Source organism: Bufo bufo, chromosome 2 (assembly GCF_905171765.1).
Source record: "Bufo bufo chromosome 2, aBufBuf1.1, whole genome shotgun sequence".
Taxonomy (NCBI): domain Eukaryota; kingdom Metazoa; phylum Chordata; class Amphibia; order Anura; family Bufonidae; genus Bufo; species Bufo bufo.
Window position 1 is genome coordinate 767,158,739 of NC_053390.1, and position 17,892 is coordinate 767,176,630.

The 17,892-nt window shown below is 44.8% G+C and overlaps 1 protein-coding gene across 2 annotated transcripts in view; it reads left to right on the forward strand.

The window, feature by feature from the left end:
* Nucleotides 1–6,589, forward strand: part of LOC120990318 — a 133,078-nt gene extending 126,489 nt beyond the window's left edge. Inside the window, exon 13 of one of the 2 annotated variants that reach the window (XM_040419050.1) lies at nt 5,723–6,589. In XM_040419050.1, the coding sequence (XP_040274984.1) occupies nt 5,723–6,194 (472 nt within the window). In that variant the 3' untranslated portion in view covers nt 6,195–6,589. The remainder of the gene's footprint in view (nt 1–5,722) is intronic. The other variant, XM_040419052.1, reaches the window with a different exon arrangement.
* The last annotated feature ends 11,303 nt before the right edge of the window (nt 6,590–17,892 follow it).

Consider the following 17,892-nt stretch of genomic DNA (forward strand, 5'->3'; position numbering starts at 1 on the left):
GGAGTTAATCACTGCCTAATCTCGCCCTAACGTCGCAGCTGCAACCTCTCCCTACACTTGTAACAGCAGAGTGACGTGCAGCACTACGTGACCCAAGCTTAAATAGAGGCTGGGTCACATGCTGCACTGGCCAATCACAGCCATGCCAATAGTAGGCATGGCTGTGATGGCCTCGTGGGGAAAGTAGTATGACGCTTGTTGATTGGCTGCTTTGCAGCCTTTCAAAAAGCGCCAAGAAAGCGCCGAACACCGAACCCGAACCCAGACTTTTACGAAAATGTTCGTATTCGGGTCCGTGTCACGGACACCCCAAAATTCGGTACGAACCCGAACTATACAGTTCGGGTTCGCTCATCCCTAATTGTGAGTGTTCAGAAAATTCCACTCCATGTTTTTAATGCATCTGAATTAATTCACACCTGGATAGCTGGATATAAAAGATGACCAGTCTCATGGGAACATTAGCCACTGAGGAAGGAGTCGTAGCCAACTCCGAAACGCGTTTGGTGAAAGAGGATCCCATGAAACTGAATATACAACCGGAGTATTGAAGCGCTTTAAACCAACTATAAGGAGAGGGATCGGTATCAAACAAAATTGGCAGGAGAAATCTAAGACTGATTGGCGCAGTAAAAACCAGCCTGCTGCTTGATCAGAGCACCTGGCAGGAATCTCCACCTACAAATTCCTAACTACGGCACTCCTGCAATTGATGACCGAAGATCCCTGGATCCATACCCTGGAAACTACATCACTGCCTGCAAGCGGAACATACGTGGGACGCCACGCTAACCGCAATACAGTCGGCACAACCGTGAGTAGGAAACTATCGCTGAACTAGTGCATATATAAAAAGTGAGCTTTGGGACACCAAAACCAAACAAAAGGAATATAAGTGATAACACTATTTACCCCTATTCGATTATACGGGGGTCACTTTGTGAACTTTGCCTTGCAGTTCCTGAATACTACGAACTATGTTAAAGAGCTGAATATCTCTGACTTGCTATGTGAGTAGGAAACTATCAATTCATTAGCTGCAAGTACTACCTTCAAGTACTACATTAAAATACAGTGAAGAGATATTGCAGGAGATAGTCAGGAGGTAGGCTGGAAGGTGGAAACAATACAAAAAAAAAAAAAGGTAAGATTTGTTTGATATGTTTAATTTAAAAATTACAATTTTTTTTAAATTTTTTTCTCCTCTTTAAAATGGCAGACTTGGTTCAGTGCAGGAATTGTTGTGCATTTATTTCATGTTCCACTCTTTGGAGATTCGGATGCTGTCAGATCTGTAGACAGTTCTCCTTACTGCAGCAGGAAATTGCATTTTTGAAAGCTGAAATATTTAAATTATCTGTTAAACAAACTCCAGCTAGGACTGCTGCAATGCCACTGCAACAGAGGACCCCAAGAAATGGCAGATGGGTTACTGTAGGTTCTGGAAGACTTAGAGTGGTGGATAGAAGACATGTCCCACAGTCGGTGGTTCTCCATAATTCATTTGCAGCACTCTCAGAATGTAAGGACAACATGGATATGGACTCAAGCACAGAGGGTGTGAAACCATCGACTCCTATGTCTAATGTATGCAAGACTGCAGCCAAGGACAAAAAAGATAAAGTGAAGTCTCAAAGGAAGCAGCTGTTGCTGGGTGATTCAATCATAAGAAGTGGGGAGCTTAAAGAAAATGGTTTTGTGAGATGTCTCCCTGGGGCTACTGCTAGAAGAGATAGAAGACGTATTATTAATATTGTTAAGCAAGCAAAGCAGGAAGGGGACGTGGATGTTCTTGTCCATCTAGGGACAAATGACCTGGCTTGCAATGAAGTGTCAGAGGTGAAATTTTTTTTTATCACACTTGGTAATGACGTACAGGATTTTGCATCCACCATTTCATTTTCTGAAGTTCTGCCTGTGCATAATGTTCAGAATGATAGGCAGAGGCGCATAAAGGAGTTCAACATATGGCTTGGTAAATGGTGTCAAGAGGAAGGATTTGGCTTTGTTTCTCATGATAGCTCTACTTGGAATAGAAAGGAACTGTACAAAAAAGATGGTTTGCATCCTTCTCTCAAAGGAACAAATGTACTTAGTGAACAACTCCAAGAATTTGCGGAAGAGTATTTAAACTAGGAAGGGGGGGCAAAAGAGTGAAAATAAAAGAGTCCAATTGCCCCCCGAAACAATGCCAGAACAGGTCAGAAGCACAGAGGTTAAGAAATGATAAGCTCAGAGTCCTGTCTACAAATGCTCGCAGTTTAGGTAAAAAAAATCAATGAACTTGGGTCAATAATGGCATCTGAGAATGTAGATTTAGTGGCTGTTACGGAGACATGGTTTAATGAAAGAAATGACTGGGACATAACCATACCAGGGTACTCTTTATACAGAAGAGACAGAGAAGGCAAGAAAGGAGGAGGAGTGGCCCTGTATGTGAAAGATAGCATTAAATCTAACCTAATACAAGTTGGTGAGGCCAACATAGAGTCAGTCTGGGTTACGTTGCAGTTTGCTAACCATGCAGTAACTCGTGTAGGTGTGATATATAGACCACCTGGTCAAGTTAAAGAACTAGATGATCTACTAGTTGAAGAAATAGCTAAAATGACAATGAAAGGAGAAGTTATCATTATGGGAGATTTCAATCTTCCAGATATAAACTGGAAAACCAAAATAGCAAGTTCTACCAGGAGTACAGATATTCTAAATTCCCTACTGGGGTTATCTCTACAACAAGTGGTTGAGGAGCCAACCCGGAGGGAGGCCATTTTGGATTTGGTATTCACAAATGGGGATTCGGTATATGATGTCATTGTAGGCGAAACCTTGGGATCTAGTGATCACCAGTCAGTGTGGTTTAATATAAGAACTGTGAAAGAGTCCCACCACACAAAAACAAAAGTTTTAGATTTTAGAAAAACAGACTTTTCAAAAATGAAATTAGTCATAAATGAGTCCTTATCAGACTGGAACGGATTACATGGAGTCCAGGAGAAATGGGACTACTTAAAAGGTGCATTATTGAAGGCAACAGAAAATTGCATTAGACTTGTCAGTAAAAGCAAAAAAAGGAAGAGACCACTGTGGTACTCAGCAGAAGTGGCCCAAATCATTAAAAATAAAAAGCTAGCATTTTGTAATTATAAAAAACCCAGAGCAATGAAGATAAGGAAATCTACAAGATTAGGCAGAAAGAGGCCAAGCAAGTTATAAGAACTTCTAAAGCGCAGGCAGAAGAAAAACTAGCTCAGTCTATGAAAAAAGGGGATAAGACATTCTTCAGATATATAAATGAAAAAAGGAAATTAAAACAAGGAATAACTAAATTAAAAACAAAGGACGGAAGGTATGTAGAAGAGAATAAAGGGCTAGCCGACTGCCTTAATGAATACTTCTGTTCAGTTTTTACAAAAGAAAAAGGAGAAGGACCTCCACTAGAAAGGATGACTAATAAATCGTTTGATGCATGTATCTTTACAGAGGAAGATGTTCTAAGTTTGCTGTCTAAGGTGAAGACAAATAAGTCACAGGGGCCTGATGAGATACACCCAAAATTATTAAAAGAGCTTAGTGGTGAGCTGGCAAAACCGTTAACAGATTTATTTAACCAATCATTAGTAACAGGAGTCGTCCCGGAAGATTGGAAATTGGCAAATGTCGTGCCCATTCACAAGAAAGGTAGTAGGGAGGAATCGAGCAACTATAGACCAGTGAGTCTGACATCAATAGTAGGCAAATTAATGGAAACCCTATTAAAGGATAGGATTGTGGAACATCTAAAATCCCATGGATTGCAAGATGAAAAACAACATGGGTTTACTTCAGGGAGATCATGTCAAACAAATCTTATAGATTTTTTTGACTGGGTGACTAAAATAATAGACGGTGGAGGTGCAGTAGACATCGCATATCTAGATTTTAGTAAGGCTTTTGACGCTGTCCCACATAGAAGACTTATCAATAAACTGCAGTCATTGAGCATGGACTCCCATATTGTTGAGTGGATTAGGCAGTGGCTGAGTGACAGACAACAGAGGGTTGTAGTCAATGGAGAACATTCAAAACAAGGTCATGTTACCAGTGGGGTTCCACAGGGATCTGTACTGGGACCAATTTTGTTTAATATCTTCATAAGTGATATTGCAAAAGGCCTCGATGGTAAGGTTTGTCTTTTTGCTGATGACACAAAGATATGTAACAGGGTTGATGTTCCTGGAGGGAAACGCCAAATTATAAAGGATTTAGGAAAACTAGAAGAATGGTCAGAACTCTGGCAACTGAAATTTAATGTGGATAAGTGCAAGATAATGCACCTGGGGCGTAAAAACCCAAGGGCAGAATATAGAATATTTGACACAGTCCTGACCTCAGTATCTGAGGAAAGGGATTTAGGAGTAATTATTCCAGAAGACTTAAAGGTGGGAAGACAATGTAATAGAGCAGCACGAAATGCCAGCAGAATGCTTGGATGTATAGGGAGAGGTATAAGCAGTAGAAAGAGTGAAGTGCTTATGCCGCTGTACAGAACACTGGTGAGACCTCACTTGGAGTATTGTGCGCAGTACTGGAGGCCATATCTCCAGAAGGATATAGATACTCTAGAGAGAGTTCAGAGAAGAGCTACTAAACTAGTACATGGATTGCAGGATAAAACTTACCAGGAAAGGTTAAAGGACCTTAATATGTATAGCTTGGAAGAAAGAAGAGACAGAGGGGATATGATAGAAACTTTTAAATACATAAAGGGAATCAACTCGGTAAAGGAGGAGAGCATATTTAAAAGAAGAAAAACTACCACAAGAGGACACAGTTTTAAATTAGAGGGGGAAAGGTTTAAAAGTAATATAAGGAAGTATTACTTTACTGAGAGAGTAGTGGATGCATGGAATAGCCTTCCTGCAGAAGTGGTAGCTGCAAATACAGTGAAGGGGTTTAAGCATGCATGGGATAGGCATAAGGCTATCCTTCATATAAGATAGGGCCAGGGACTATTCATAGGATTCAGATATATTGGGCAGACTAGATGGGCCAAATGGTTCTTATCTGCCGACACATTCTATGTTTCTATGTTTCTATGTGAGCATCACATTACGGACAAACGTAGTTGGAAGGTTTTATCCTTCTCTGTCCATATTAGGCTCTTTCTTTCAGGATTACATATTTAAGTGTGTGTTTCAGTGTGCATTTATATCGATTTTATTAATTTTTATGAGAATTTATAGCATGCGAATATTTGTTTAATCAAGTTTTATATGTTATTATACATATGTGTTATTGTACACTTTGTTTGAATAAATTGTACTATATTAAATCTCCTATGTGTGTCCAAGTGTAGGTGTGCCCTACCACTCTTTTATTTATACATTATTTTCTGAAGATTGGGTGTAATCTTCTTTGTAGGTGCACCCATTCCAATCATTGTCCAAGAAGTGAGCCATCTCTAAACACTAATTTTTAACAGATCAGGATGGGTAAGAAAAAAAAAAAAAAATGCTAAAGAACCGCAGATGACTTTTTTCCATTGGCTGAGCACCAAACAGCTGTGGTGGTGTTTTGGAAGCCCAGCAGTGGTAGTAAAGACATGGATGTTGGCTGCATCGATAAGTAGTATGGCCAGAGGCCTGTTATAAAGAAGTGATAAGACGCCAGTTATAAGACTGTAAGCCAGTGAAGAGGTATCTGATGCTAAATCGATTTAATTTTTTTTTTTTAATTCCAGGTGGCCTGATAATCTAGCCATGTTCATGGTACGTTCATCCCTCCCCATAGCTTCCACTTCTGATCCACGCTGCACTTTTTGTGGAGATTTAGGATGTAGAACATGTCTTTACATCAAAAGCAGCAATACATTTACCAGCAGGGCAAAAAAAGTCTATCATATAAAGGAACATTTCCACTGCAAAACAAGCAATGCCATCTATCTTATCACATGCAAAAGATGCCGTCTGCAGTATGTTGGGCAAACCAGTAATTCTGTAAGTCAAAGGTTTGTTAGCCACCTATCTATAATAAACTGTAAAAAGGATCAGAGTCTTTCAAGGCATTTCAATCTCCCTGACCATTCTCTACAAGATCTAAGTCTTATGGTAATTGATAAAGTGAAGGATTCCAGTGACCTGCTTAAACAGGAAAAGCATTGGATTCGGGAGCTTAAAACGCTGGAACCAAATGGGTTGAATATTAAGAACTAATGCATATATAATTGGTCTCATAAGTTTCTCTTTATCATCTACAGTAGTAATGTACAGGGAGATCCACTCGAAAGAGGCCCTGAATATTCTACAGTATATGCTCGTGTACATTACCTTGAAAAAGTATTCATACCCCTTTTCCACATTTTTTCACATTACACCCACAAACTTAAATGTTTTTTATTGGGATTGTAAGTGATAGACCAACACAAAGTAGGAAGTATGTGTGAATTGAAAAGAAAATGCTACATGTTTTTCAAAATTATTAATAAAGTAGCAGAAGGACCCGGCTTCACACGGGTATATTTCATCTACGGATGTAGCAGGGTTAACACACATGCTTTATAAGACATGTTATCTAAACTAAAGGCAACTAAATGCGTAAAGCAATTGCTTTTCAATGTCTTTTGTTTCAAGATAACGCAATGAGTTAAGAAATTTGAGTTAAGAGTGTGTGTGTTACCCCTGCTACATCTGTATTTCATTTTATGTTTCCGTGTGTTGACCTCCACAGTGGCCGCCTTTAACAATGACCTTCACAGTGCCTGACCCCTTAACAGTGATTGCCCCTTCAGCATTGACCACACCTTTAACAGTGGCCTTCATAGTGGCTGCCCCTTTAACAGTGACCTTCACAGTGCCCGCCTCTTTAACAGTGACTTCCACAGTGCCCGCCGCTTTAAAAGTGACTTTCACAGTGACCGCGCCCCTTTAACAGTGACTTTCACATTGACCACCCATTTAACAGTGACTTTCACAGTGACCGCCCCTTTAACAGTGACCGCCCCTATAACAGTGACTTTCACCGTGACTTCCCCTTTGACAGTGACTTTCACATTGACCGCCCATTTAACAGTGACTTCCACAGTGCCCACCCCTTTAACAGAGACCTCCACAGTGCCCACCCCTTTAACAGTGACCGCTCCTTTAACAGTGACTTTCACAGTGACCGCCCCTTTAACAGTGACTTTCACCGTTACCTCCCCTTTAGCAGTGACTTTAACATTGACCACCCATTTAACAGTGACTTTCACAGTGACCTCCCCTTTAACAGTGACTTTCAAAGTGACCTGACCTTTAACAGTGACCGCCCCTTTAAAAGTGACTTTTACAGTGACCGCCCCTTTAACAGTGACTTTCATAGTGACCGTCCCTTTAACAGTGACTTTTACATTGACCACCCCTTTAACAGTGACTTTCACATTGACCGCCCATTTAACAGTGGCTTTTACAGTGACCACCCCTTTAACAGTGACCACCCCTTTAACAGTGACTTTCACAGTGACCACCCCTTTAACAGTGACTTTCACAGTGACCGCCCCTTTAACAGTGACTTTCACAGTGACTGCCCATTTAACAGTGACTTTCACAGTGACCGCCCCTTTAATAGTGACTTTCACAGTGACCGCCCCTTTAACAGTGAATTTCACAGTGACCGCCCCTTTAACAGTGACTGCCCCTTTAACAGTGACTTTCACAGTGACCGCCCCTTTAACAGTGACTTTCACAGTGACCGCCCCTTTAACAGTGACTTTCACATTGGCCACCCCTTTAACAGTGACCGCCCCTTTAACAGTGACTTTCACAGTGTGGCGTGAATTTGTATTCAGCCCCCTTGAGTCAATACTTTGTAGGACCACCTTTTGGAGTATGTCTCTACCAGCTTTTCACATCTACAGGCTGAAATTTTTGCCCATTGTTCTTTGTAAAATAGCTCAAGCTCAGTCCGATAGGATGGAGAGCGTCTGTGAACAGCAATTTTCAAGTCTTGCCACAGATTCTCAATGGGATTTAGGTCTTGACTTCGGGCCATTCTAACATATGAATATGCTTTAATCTAAACCATTCCAATGTAGCTCTGTTTATGTTTAGGGTCGTTGTCCTGCTGGAAGGTGAACCTCCGCCCCAGTTTTAAGTCTTTTCCAGCCTCTTCCAGGTTTTCCTCCAGGATTGCCCTATATTTAGCTGCATCCATCTTTCCATCAACTCCAGCTTCCCTGTCCCTGCTGAAGAAAACCATCCCCACAGCATGATGCTGCCACCGCCATGTTTCAGGGTGGGAATAGTGTGTTCAGGGTGATGTGCAGTGTTAGTTTTTGCCATACACAGAGTTTTGCATTTAGGCCAAAAAATTCTACTTTTTCCACGTTTGCTGTGTCCTTTACATGGCTTTTGTTAAACTGCAAATGGGACTTCTTATGGCTTGCTTTCAAAAATGTCTTTCTTCTTGCCACTCTTCCATAAAGGCCAGATTTGTAGAGTACACGACTAAAAGTTACCCCTGTGGACAGATTCTCCCACCTGAGCTGTGGATCTCTGTATCTCTTCCAGAGTGACCTTGGGCTTCTAGGCTACTTCTCTAATTAATGCCCTCCTTGCCTGTGCTGTCAGTTTAGGTGGACAGTAGTGTTAAGTGCGCATGCTCGGCCAAACATCAGTTCGGCTCAAGCATCGCGATGCTCGGCACATCCCAGTGTTCAGCCGAACAGCGCGTGTGCTCGAGTCTCCTCCCCACACTGGCTGCTACGCAACCAATCGCATCCATATTATGCTATCTTCTGTACCTTTTTTTTTTTATAGTTTTTATTTTACCTACCATAAGTAAACGTATTATAAATATTATTTTACCTATCATTAACCTCTTCCTGACATATGACGTAATAGTACATCATGGCGGCAGGTGCGTTCCCGCATTTTGACGTACTATTACGTCATGGTGATCGGGCGGGCACCGCAGCGGTGCGTGCCCAATCACTGCAGGGGCCCGGCAGTCCCTGGTAGCAGGGCCCCTGCTCTATCCGCCAGCATCGCTGTACAAGCCGATGCCGGTGGATTAACCCCTTCTATGCCGCGATCAGCGCAGAAGGGATTTGTGGCAGGGGAGGGAGTCCATCGAGTCCCTGCGCTGCTGTGGAGGCGACCCGATGGGTGAGAAGGCAGCCCATATGCCATGCAGAGGCTGCCCAATGCCTTGCATGGCATCGGGACCTGACTTACACGGGTGCCCAGGAGATCCAGCCTCAGGCCCTGTCTCCTAGGCAACCTGTTAGTGTATTACTCAGTGTAATACACTAACAGGCAGTGCATTACAATACAGATGTATTGTAATGTACTGCAGAGGGGATCAGACCCCCAAAAGTGAAGTCTCACAGTAGGACCGAAATAAAGTTTTAAAAAAAGTCAAAAAAAGAGTTTAATCACCTCATGCCGCAAAAAAATAGCCCCTACATAAGACAATCTCCTAAAAAATAAAAAAAAACTACGGCTCTCAGAACATGGAGACACTAAAACATCATTTTTTTGGTTTCAAAAATGCAATTATTGTGTTATAGCAAAATAAACTAGAAGGTGTCGTTTCTGAAGAAACCACAGGATGTTGGCTTGAAATCTGATTGGCTGTTGGTGGCTCCACCCACTTTTTTGAATTTGAATCCCAGTCCTCCAGTGACCAACTGTGCCAAGTTTGAAAACTGTGCCAATACGGGGTGGTTGCACCTAAGGGTCGGGGTGTTTGCACCTAAGAATCGGGGTGGTTGCACCTAAGGGTCGGGGTGGTTGCACCTAAGGGTCGGGGTGTTTGCACCTAAGAATCGGGGTGGTTGCACCTAAGGGTCGGGGTGGTTGCACCTAAGGGTCGGGTTGGTTGCACCTAAGGGTCGGGGTGGTTGCACCTAAGGGTCGGGGTGGTTGCACCTAAGGGTCGGGGTGGTTGCACCTAAGGGTCGGGGTGGTTGCACCGAAGGTTCGGGGTGGTTGCACCTAAGGGTCGGGGTGGTTGCACCTAAGGGTCGGGGTGGTTGCACCTAAGGGTCGAGGTGGTTGCACCTAAGGGTCGGGGTGGGTGCACCTAAGGGTCGGGGTGGTTGCACCTAAGGGTCGGGGTGGTTGCACCTAAGAATCGGGGTGGTTGCACCTAAGGGTTGCACCGAAGGGTCGGGGTGGTTGCACTTAAGGGTCGGGGTGGTTGCACCTAAGGGTCGGGGTGGTTGCACCTAAGAATCGGGGTGGTTGCACCTAAGGGTTGCACCGAAGGGTCGGGGTGGTTGCACTTAAGGGTCGGGGTGGTTGCACCTAAGGGTCGGGGTGGTTGCACCTAAGGGTCAGGGTGTTTGCACCTAAGAATCGGGGTGGTTGCACCTAAGGGTCGGGGTGGTTGCACCTAAGGGTCGGGGTGTTTGCACCTAAGGGTCGGGGTGTTTGCACCTAAGAATCGGGGTGGTTGCACCTAAGGGTCGGGGTGGTTACACCTAAGGGTCGGGGTGGTTGCACCTAAGGGTCGGGGTGGTTGCACCTAAGGGTCGGGGTCGTTGCACCTAAGGGTCGGGTCGTTGCACCTAAGGGTCGGGGTCGTTGCACCTAAGGGTCGGGGTCGTTGCACCTAAGGGTCGGGGTGGTTGCACCTAAGGGTCGGGGTCGTTGCACCAAAGGGTCGGGGTCGTTGCACCTAAGGGTCGGGGTCGTTGCACCTAAGAGTCGGGTTCGTTGCACCTAAGGGTCGGGGTGGTTGCACCTAAGGGTCGGGGTGGTTGCACCTAAGGGTCGGGGTGGTTGCACCTAAGGGTCGGGGTCGTTGCACCTAAGGGTCGGGGTGTTTGCACCTAAGGGTCGGGGTGTTTGCACCTAAGAATCGGGGTGGTTGCACCTAAGGGTCGGGGTGGTTGCACCGAAGGGTCGGGGTGGTTGCACCTAAGGCTCGGGGTCGTTGCACCTAAGTGTCGGGGTGGTTGCACCTAAGGGTCGGGGTGGTTGCACCTAAGGGTCGGGGTGGTTGCACCTAAGGGTCGGGGTGGTTGCACCTAAGGGTCGGGGTGGTTGCACCTAAGGGTCGGGGTCGTTGCACCTAAGGGTCGGGTCGTTGCACCTAAGGGTCGGGGTCGTTGCACCTAAGGGTCGGGGTCGTTGCACCTAAGGGTCGGGGTGGTTGCACCTAAGGGTCGGGGTCGTTGCACCAAAGGGTCGGGGTCGTTGCACCTAAGGGTCGGGGTCGTTGCACCTAAGAGTCGGGTTCGTTGCACCTAAGGGTCGGGGTGGTTGCACCTAAGGGTCGGGGTGGTTGCACCTAAGGGTCGGGGTGGTTGCACCTAAGGGTCGGGGTGGTTGCACCTAAGGGTCGGGGTGGTTGCACCTAAGGGTCGGGGTCGTTGCACCTAAGGGTCGGGTCGTTGCACCTAAGGGTCGGGGTCGTTGCACCTAAGGGTCGGGGTCGTTGCACCTAAGGGTCGGGGTGGTTGCACCTAAGGGTCGGGTCGTTGCACCAAAGGGTCGGGGTCGTTGCACCTAAGGGTCGGGGTCGTTGCACCTAAGAGTCGGGTTCGTTGCACCTAAGGGTCGGGGTGGTTGCACCTAAGGGTCGGGGTGGTTGCACCTAAGGGTCGGGGTGGTTGCACCTAAGGGTCGGGGTCGTTGCACCTAAGGGTCGGGGTGTTTGCACCTAAGAATCGGGGTGGTTGCACCTAAGGGTCGGGGTGGTTGCACCGAAGGGTCGGGGTGGTTGCACCTAAGGCTCGGGGTCGTTGCACCTAAGGGTCGGGGTGGTTGCACCTAAGGGTCGGGGTGGTTGCACCTAAGGGTCGGGGTGGTTGCACCTAAGGGTCGGGGTGGTTGCACCTAAGGGTCGGGGTGGTTGCACCTAAGGGTCGGGGTCGTTGCACCTAAGGGTCGGGTCGTTGCACCTAAGGGTCGGGGTCGTTGCACCTAAGGGTCGGGGTCGTTGCACCTAAGGGTCGGGGTGGTTGCACCTAAGGGTCGGGGTCGTTGCACCAAAGGGTCGGGGTCGTTGCACCTAAGGGTCGGGGTCGTTGCACCTAAGAGTCGGGTTCGTTGCACCTAAGGGTCGGGGTGGTTGCACCTAAGGGTCGGGGTGGTTGCACCTAAGGGTCGGGGTGGTTGCACCTAAGGGTCGGGGTGGTTGCACCTAAGGGTCGGGGTGGTTGCACCTAAGGGTCGGGGTCGTTGCACCTAAGGGTCGGGGTCGTTGCACCTAAGGGTCGGGGTCGTTGCACCTAAGGGTCGGGGTCGTTGCACCTAAGGGTCGGGGTGGTTGCACCTAAGGGTCGGGGTGGTTGCACCGAAGGGTCGGGGTGGTTGCACCTAAGGGTCGGGGTGGTTGCACCGAAGGTTCGGGGTGGTTGCACCTAAGGGTCGGGGTGGTTGCACCTAAGGGTCGGGGTGGTTGCACCTAAGGGTCGGGGTGGTTGCACCGAAGGGTCGGGGTGGTTGCACCTAAGGGTCGGGGTGGTTGCACCTAAAGGTCGGGGTGGTTGCACCTAAGGGTCGGGGTGGTTGCACCGAAGGGTCGGGGTGGTTGCACCTAAGGGTCAGGGTGGTTACACCAACTGTGCCAAGTTTGAAGACTGTGCCAATAAAAGTCTAAGAGCGGCGGCAGTTTTAAATTTCCCTATTAAAACAACTGACTAAAATTTGATTGGCCGTTGTAGACTCCGCCCACTTTTTAGAAATTTTAACCTTTGTCACACACTGACCCACCCTGCCGAGTTTGGGTGCTGTGGCTTAAATACTGTGAGAATGACAGCTTTTTAAAGGTTTCTCATTGAAGTCAATAGGGAAAATCTGATTGGTTGTTGTAGACTCCGCCCCCTTTTTAATGTCCCTAAAATGTGACATAAATTTGCAGGTTGACCCCATGACTAAGTGACCCAAGTTTGGTGAGTTTCACTCCGAAGCTGTATGAGTGACAAACGTTTGCATTTTTCCAATAAAACTCTATGGGGAAAAAAGAGGTTTTCGGGGGCCCGCCCCAGGGGCCCGGAGGCTGGGATCGGTTAACAAAGCACAAGCAAGATACTCGGGTATGTGCCGACCAAGAGTGCAAAGTTCGGTATTTATACTCCTAAATCTGTGGGAGGAGTAGCAATTTGAACGTCTCATTATAGTCAATGGGGAGAATTTGATTGGTTCTGTGTGGCCCCGCCCACATTTTAGGGTCTCCGAAATGTTCTAACAAATTGCGCGTTGACCCCATGACTAAGTGACCCAAGTTTGGTGACTTTAGTTTAAAATCTGTGCGACTGGGAGCGATTTGAAAATTTTCCCTGTCAAAGTCAATGGGAAAAACTTGGATTTTGGGGGCCCGTCCCAGGGGCCCGGAGGGTGGGATCGGTTAACAAAGCACAAGCAAGGTACTAGGGTGGGTGCCGACCAAGTCTGCAAAGTTTGGAATTTGTACTCCTAAAAATGTGGGAGGAGTAGCAATTTGAATGTCTCATTACAGTTAATGGGGAGATTTTGATTGGTTCTGTGTGGCCCCGCCCACTTTTTGGGGTCCCCGAAATGTGCCCAAAATTTTCGGGTTGACCCCATGACTAAGTGACCCAAGTTTGGTGACTTTAGCGTCAAAGCCTGGCGAGTGGGAGCGATTTGAAAATGTACCCTGTCAAAGTCTATGGGAAAAAAGGGGGCTTCCGGGGCCCGCCACGGGGGCCCCGGGGGTGGGATCGCTTATAAAAGCACAAGCAACTCGAGTCGCTATAGGTCGAAGAAGTGTAGAAAGTTTGGGGTATGTAGCCCCAAAACTGTAGGAGGAGTAGCGTATAGAAAACGCGGCTAAGAATAATAATAATAATAAGAATAAGCTGAAACGCTTTTTGACTATCGAATAACAGTATGTTGGCTTTTGCAAGCCAACATAATAAAAAAAGCATACATTTTAGGTATCTCCGCGTCCGTAACAACAAGCTCTAAAAAATTTCACATGACCTAACTTCTCAGATGAACACCGTAAAAAAAAAAAAAACTGTACCAAAAATGCCATTTTTTTGTCACCTAACCTCATTTAAACTGCAACACCAAGCGATCAAAAAGGCGTATGCCCCCCAAAATAGAACCAATCAAACCATCATCTTATCCTGCAAAAAATGAGCCTCTACCTAAGACAATCGGTCAAAAAATAATTTATGTAGACACTAAAACATCATTTTTTGTTTCAAAAATGCTATTATTGAAAAAGTATACATATTAGGTATTGCCACGTCCATAACGACCTGCTCTATAAAAATATCATGTGACCTAACGCCTCAGGTGAACGTTGTAAAAATAAATAAAAACAGACAAAAACAACCAATTTTTTTGGTCACCTTGCCTCATGAAGTGTAATAATGATTGATCAAAAAATCATATGTACCCAAAAATGGTACCAATAAAAACTTTAAACTCTTCCTGCAAAAAATGAGCCTCTGCACAAGATGATTGGCAGAAAAATAAAAAAAATATGGTGTTCAGAAAATGGAGACACAAAAACATTTTTTTTAAAATGCTTTATTATGTAAAACTGAAACAAAGAAATTTGACATATTTGATATCACAACGTCCGTAACAACCTTCTCTATAAAAAATAAGCGCTTGATCTAACCTGTCAGATGAAAGTTGTAAAAAATAAAAAATAAAAACAGTGCCAAAACAGCAATTGTTACTTTGCCTCACAAAAAAGGTGAAATAGAGCAATTAAAAATCATATGTACCCCAAAATAGTACCAATAAAACTGTTACCTTATCCCCTAGTTTCCAAAATGGGGTCACTTGGGACATGGTGTCTGAATGGGGTCAAATGGGACATGGTGTCTGAAAACCAGTCCAGCAAAATCTGCCTTCCAAAAACCATGCAGCAGTTCTTTCCTTCTGCGCCCTGCTGTGCGCACTTACATCAGTTTACGATCACATGTGGGGTGTTTCTGTAAACCTCAGAATCAGGGTAATAAATGTTGAGTTTTGTTTGGCTGTTAACCCTCGATGTGTTAAAGAAAAAAATGGATTAAAATTGAAAATCTGCCAAAAAAGTGAAATTGAGAAATTTCATATCCATTTTCCTTTAACCTCTTAAGGACACATGACGTACCGGTACGTCATGTGTTGTTCCGATCACTGCCGTGCAGCTGGCAGTGATCGGAACAAGGTGCCTGCTCAAATCATTGAGCAGGCACCTAGGCTAAATGCGCGGGGGGGTCCCGTGACCCCCCCATGTCGGCGATCGCAACAAACCGCAGGTCAATTCAGACCTGCGGTTTGTTGCGCTTTCTGCAGTTTCTGATCGCTGCGGTCCCTGATCGCGGCGATCAGAAACTTTAGTGTGGCAAAAATATATATTTATCACCCCCCCTGCACCTCTGAATGATTTTAGCCCCGTGGGAGGTGCAGGGGGAGGGTTGCGGGCGGTGGGGGCGGTGCGGGAGGCGGGCGGTGCGGCAGGCGGGATCGCGATCCCCCGCCCGCCTCCCTTTGTATAATCGTTGGCTTCTAGTGGGTATACCAGGGTGCCAGCACATTGCTGGCACCCTGGTATAAACGGCTGACATCTGCGATGCGATGTCAGCCGTTTAACCCTTTCCATACAGAGGTCCGTACGGACCGCTGTATGGAAAAAGTTAACAGTAAGAGGGAGCTCCCTCCCTCTCCCATCGGGGGGCTGCAGTGCCTTTGCAGCCCCCCGATGGAGAGGGAGAGAGCTCCCAGACAGCCCCCCGACAGATCCCCTCCTTACCCTTCCCCGTCTGCGAAGTTCTGAGCAGACGGGGAAGGTTCCCATGGCAACAGGACGCCTCTCAGGCATCCTGCTGTCCATGGTGCTGAACAGATCTGTGCTAAAAGCACAGATCTGTTCAGTGTAAGTAAAATACAGTACAGAACAATATATATTGTACTGTACTGTATTATACAGACATCAGACCCACTGGATCTTCAAGAACCAAGTGGGTCTGGGTAAAAAAAAAAGTGAAAAAAAGTGAAAAAAAAGTAAAAATCAAAAAACACATTTATCACTGATTAAAAATGAAAAAAATAAAATTCCCTACACATGTTTGGTATCGCCGCGTCCGTAACGACCTGATCTATAAAACGGTCATGTTACTTTACCCCAACGGTGAACGCCATAAAAATAAAAAATAAAAAACTATGATGAAATTGAAATTTTGCCCACCTTACTTCCCAAAAAAAGGTAATAAAAGTGATCAAAAAAGTCGCATGTACGGCAAAATTGTAACAATCAAGCCGTCATCTCATCCCACAAAAATCATACCCTACCCAAGATAATCGCCCCAAAACTGAAAAAACTATGGCTCTTAGACTATGGAAACACTAAAACATGTTTTTTTTTGTTTCAAAAATGAAATCCTTGTGTAAAACTTACATAAATTAAAAAAAAGTATACATATTAGGTATCGCCGCGTCCGTATCGACCGGCTCTATAAAAATATCACATGATCTAACCCCTCAGATGACCACCGTAAAAAAACGGTGTAAAAAAAGCCATTTTTTGTCATCTTACGTCACAAAAAGTGTAATAGCAAGCGATCAAAAAGTCATATGCACCCCAAAATAGTGCCAATCAAACCGTCATCTCATCCCGCAAAAAGTGAGACCCTACTTAAGATAATCGCCCAAAAACTGAAAAAACTATGGCTCTTAGACTATGGAGACACTAAAACATTTTCTTTGTTTTCAAAATGAAATCATTGTGTAAAACTTACATAAAAAAAAAAAAGCATACATATTAGGTATCGCTGCGTCCGTGACAACCTTCTCTATAAAATTACCACATGATCTAACCTGTCAGATGAATGTTGTAAATAACAAAAAAAAAAAAACAGTGCCAAAAAATATATTTTTTGTTACCTTGCTTCACAAAAAGTGTAATATAGAGCAACCAAAAATCATATGTACCCTAAACTAGTACCAACAATACTGCCACCCTATCCCGTAGTTTCTACAATGGGGTCACTTTTTTGGAGTTTCTACTCTAGGGGTGCATCAGGGGGGCTTCAAATGGGACATGGTGTCAAAAAAAACAGTCCAGCAAAATCTGCCTTCCAAAAACCGTATGGCATTCCTTTCCTTCTGCGCCCTGCCGTGTGCCCGTACAGCCGTTTACGACCACATATGGGGTGTTTCTGTAAACTACAGAATCAGGGCCATAAATTATGAGTTTTGTTTGGCTGTTAACCCTTGCTTTGTAACTGGAAAAAAAATATTAAAATGGAAAATCTGCCAAAAAAGTGAAATTTTGAAATTGTATCTCTATTTTCCATTAAATCTTGTGCAACACCTAAAGGGTTAAAAAAGTTTGTAAAATCAGTTTTGACTACCTTGAGGGGTGTAGTTTCTTAGATGGGGTCACTTTTATGGAGTTTCTACTCTAGGGGTGCATCAGGGGGGCTTCAAATGGGACATGGTGTAAATAAACCAGTCCAGCAAAATCTGTCTTCCAAAAACCAAACGTCGCACCTTTCACTCTACGCCCCGCTGTGTGGCCGTACAGTAGTTTACAGCCACATATTGGGTGTTTATGTAAACGGCAGAGTCAGGGCAATAAAGATACAGTCTTGTTTGGCTGTTAACCCTTGCTTTGTTAGTGAAAAAAATGGGTTAAAATGGAAAATTAGGCAAAAAAATGAAATTCTCAAATTTCATCCCCATTTGCCAATAACTCTTGTGCAACACCTAAAGGGTTAACGAAGTTTGCAAAATCAGTTTTGAATACCTTGAGGGGTTTAGTTTCTTAGATGGGGTCATTTTTGGGTGGTTTCTATTATGTAAGCCTCGCAAAGTGACTTGAGACCTGAACTGGTCCCTAAAAATTGAGTTTTTGTAAATTTCTGAAAAATTTCAAGATTTGCTTCTAAACTTCTAAGCCTTATAACATCCCCAAAAAATAAAATATCATTCCCAAAACAATTCAAACATGAAGTAG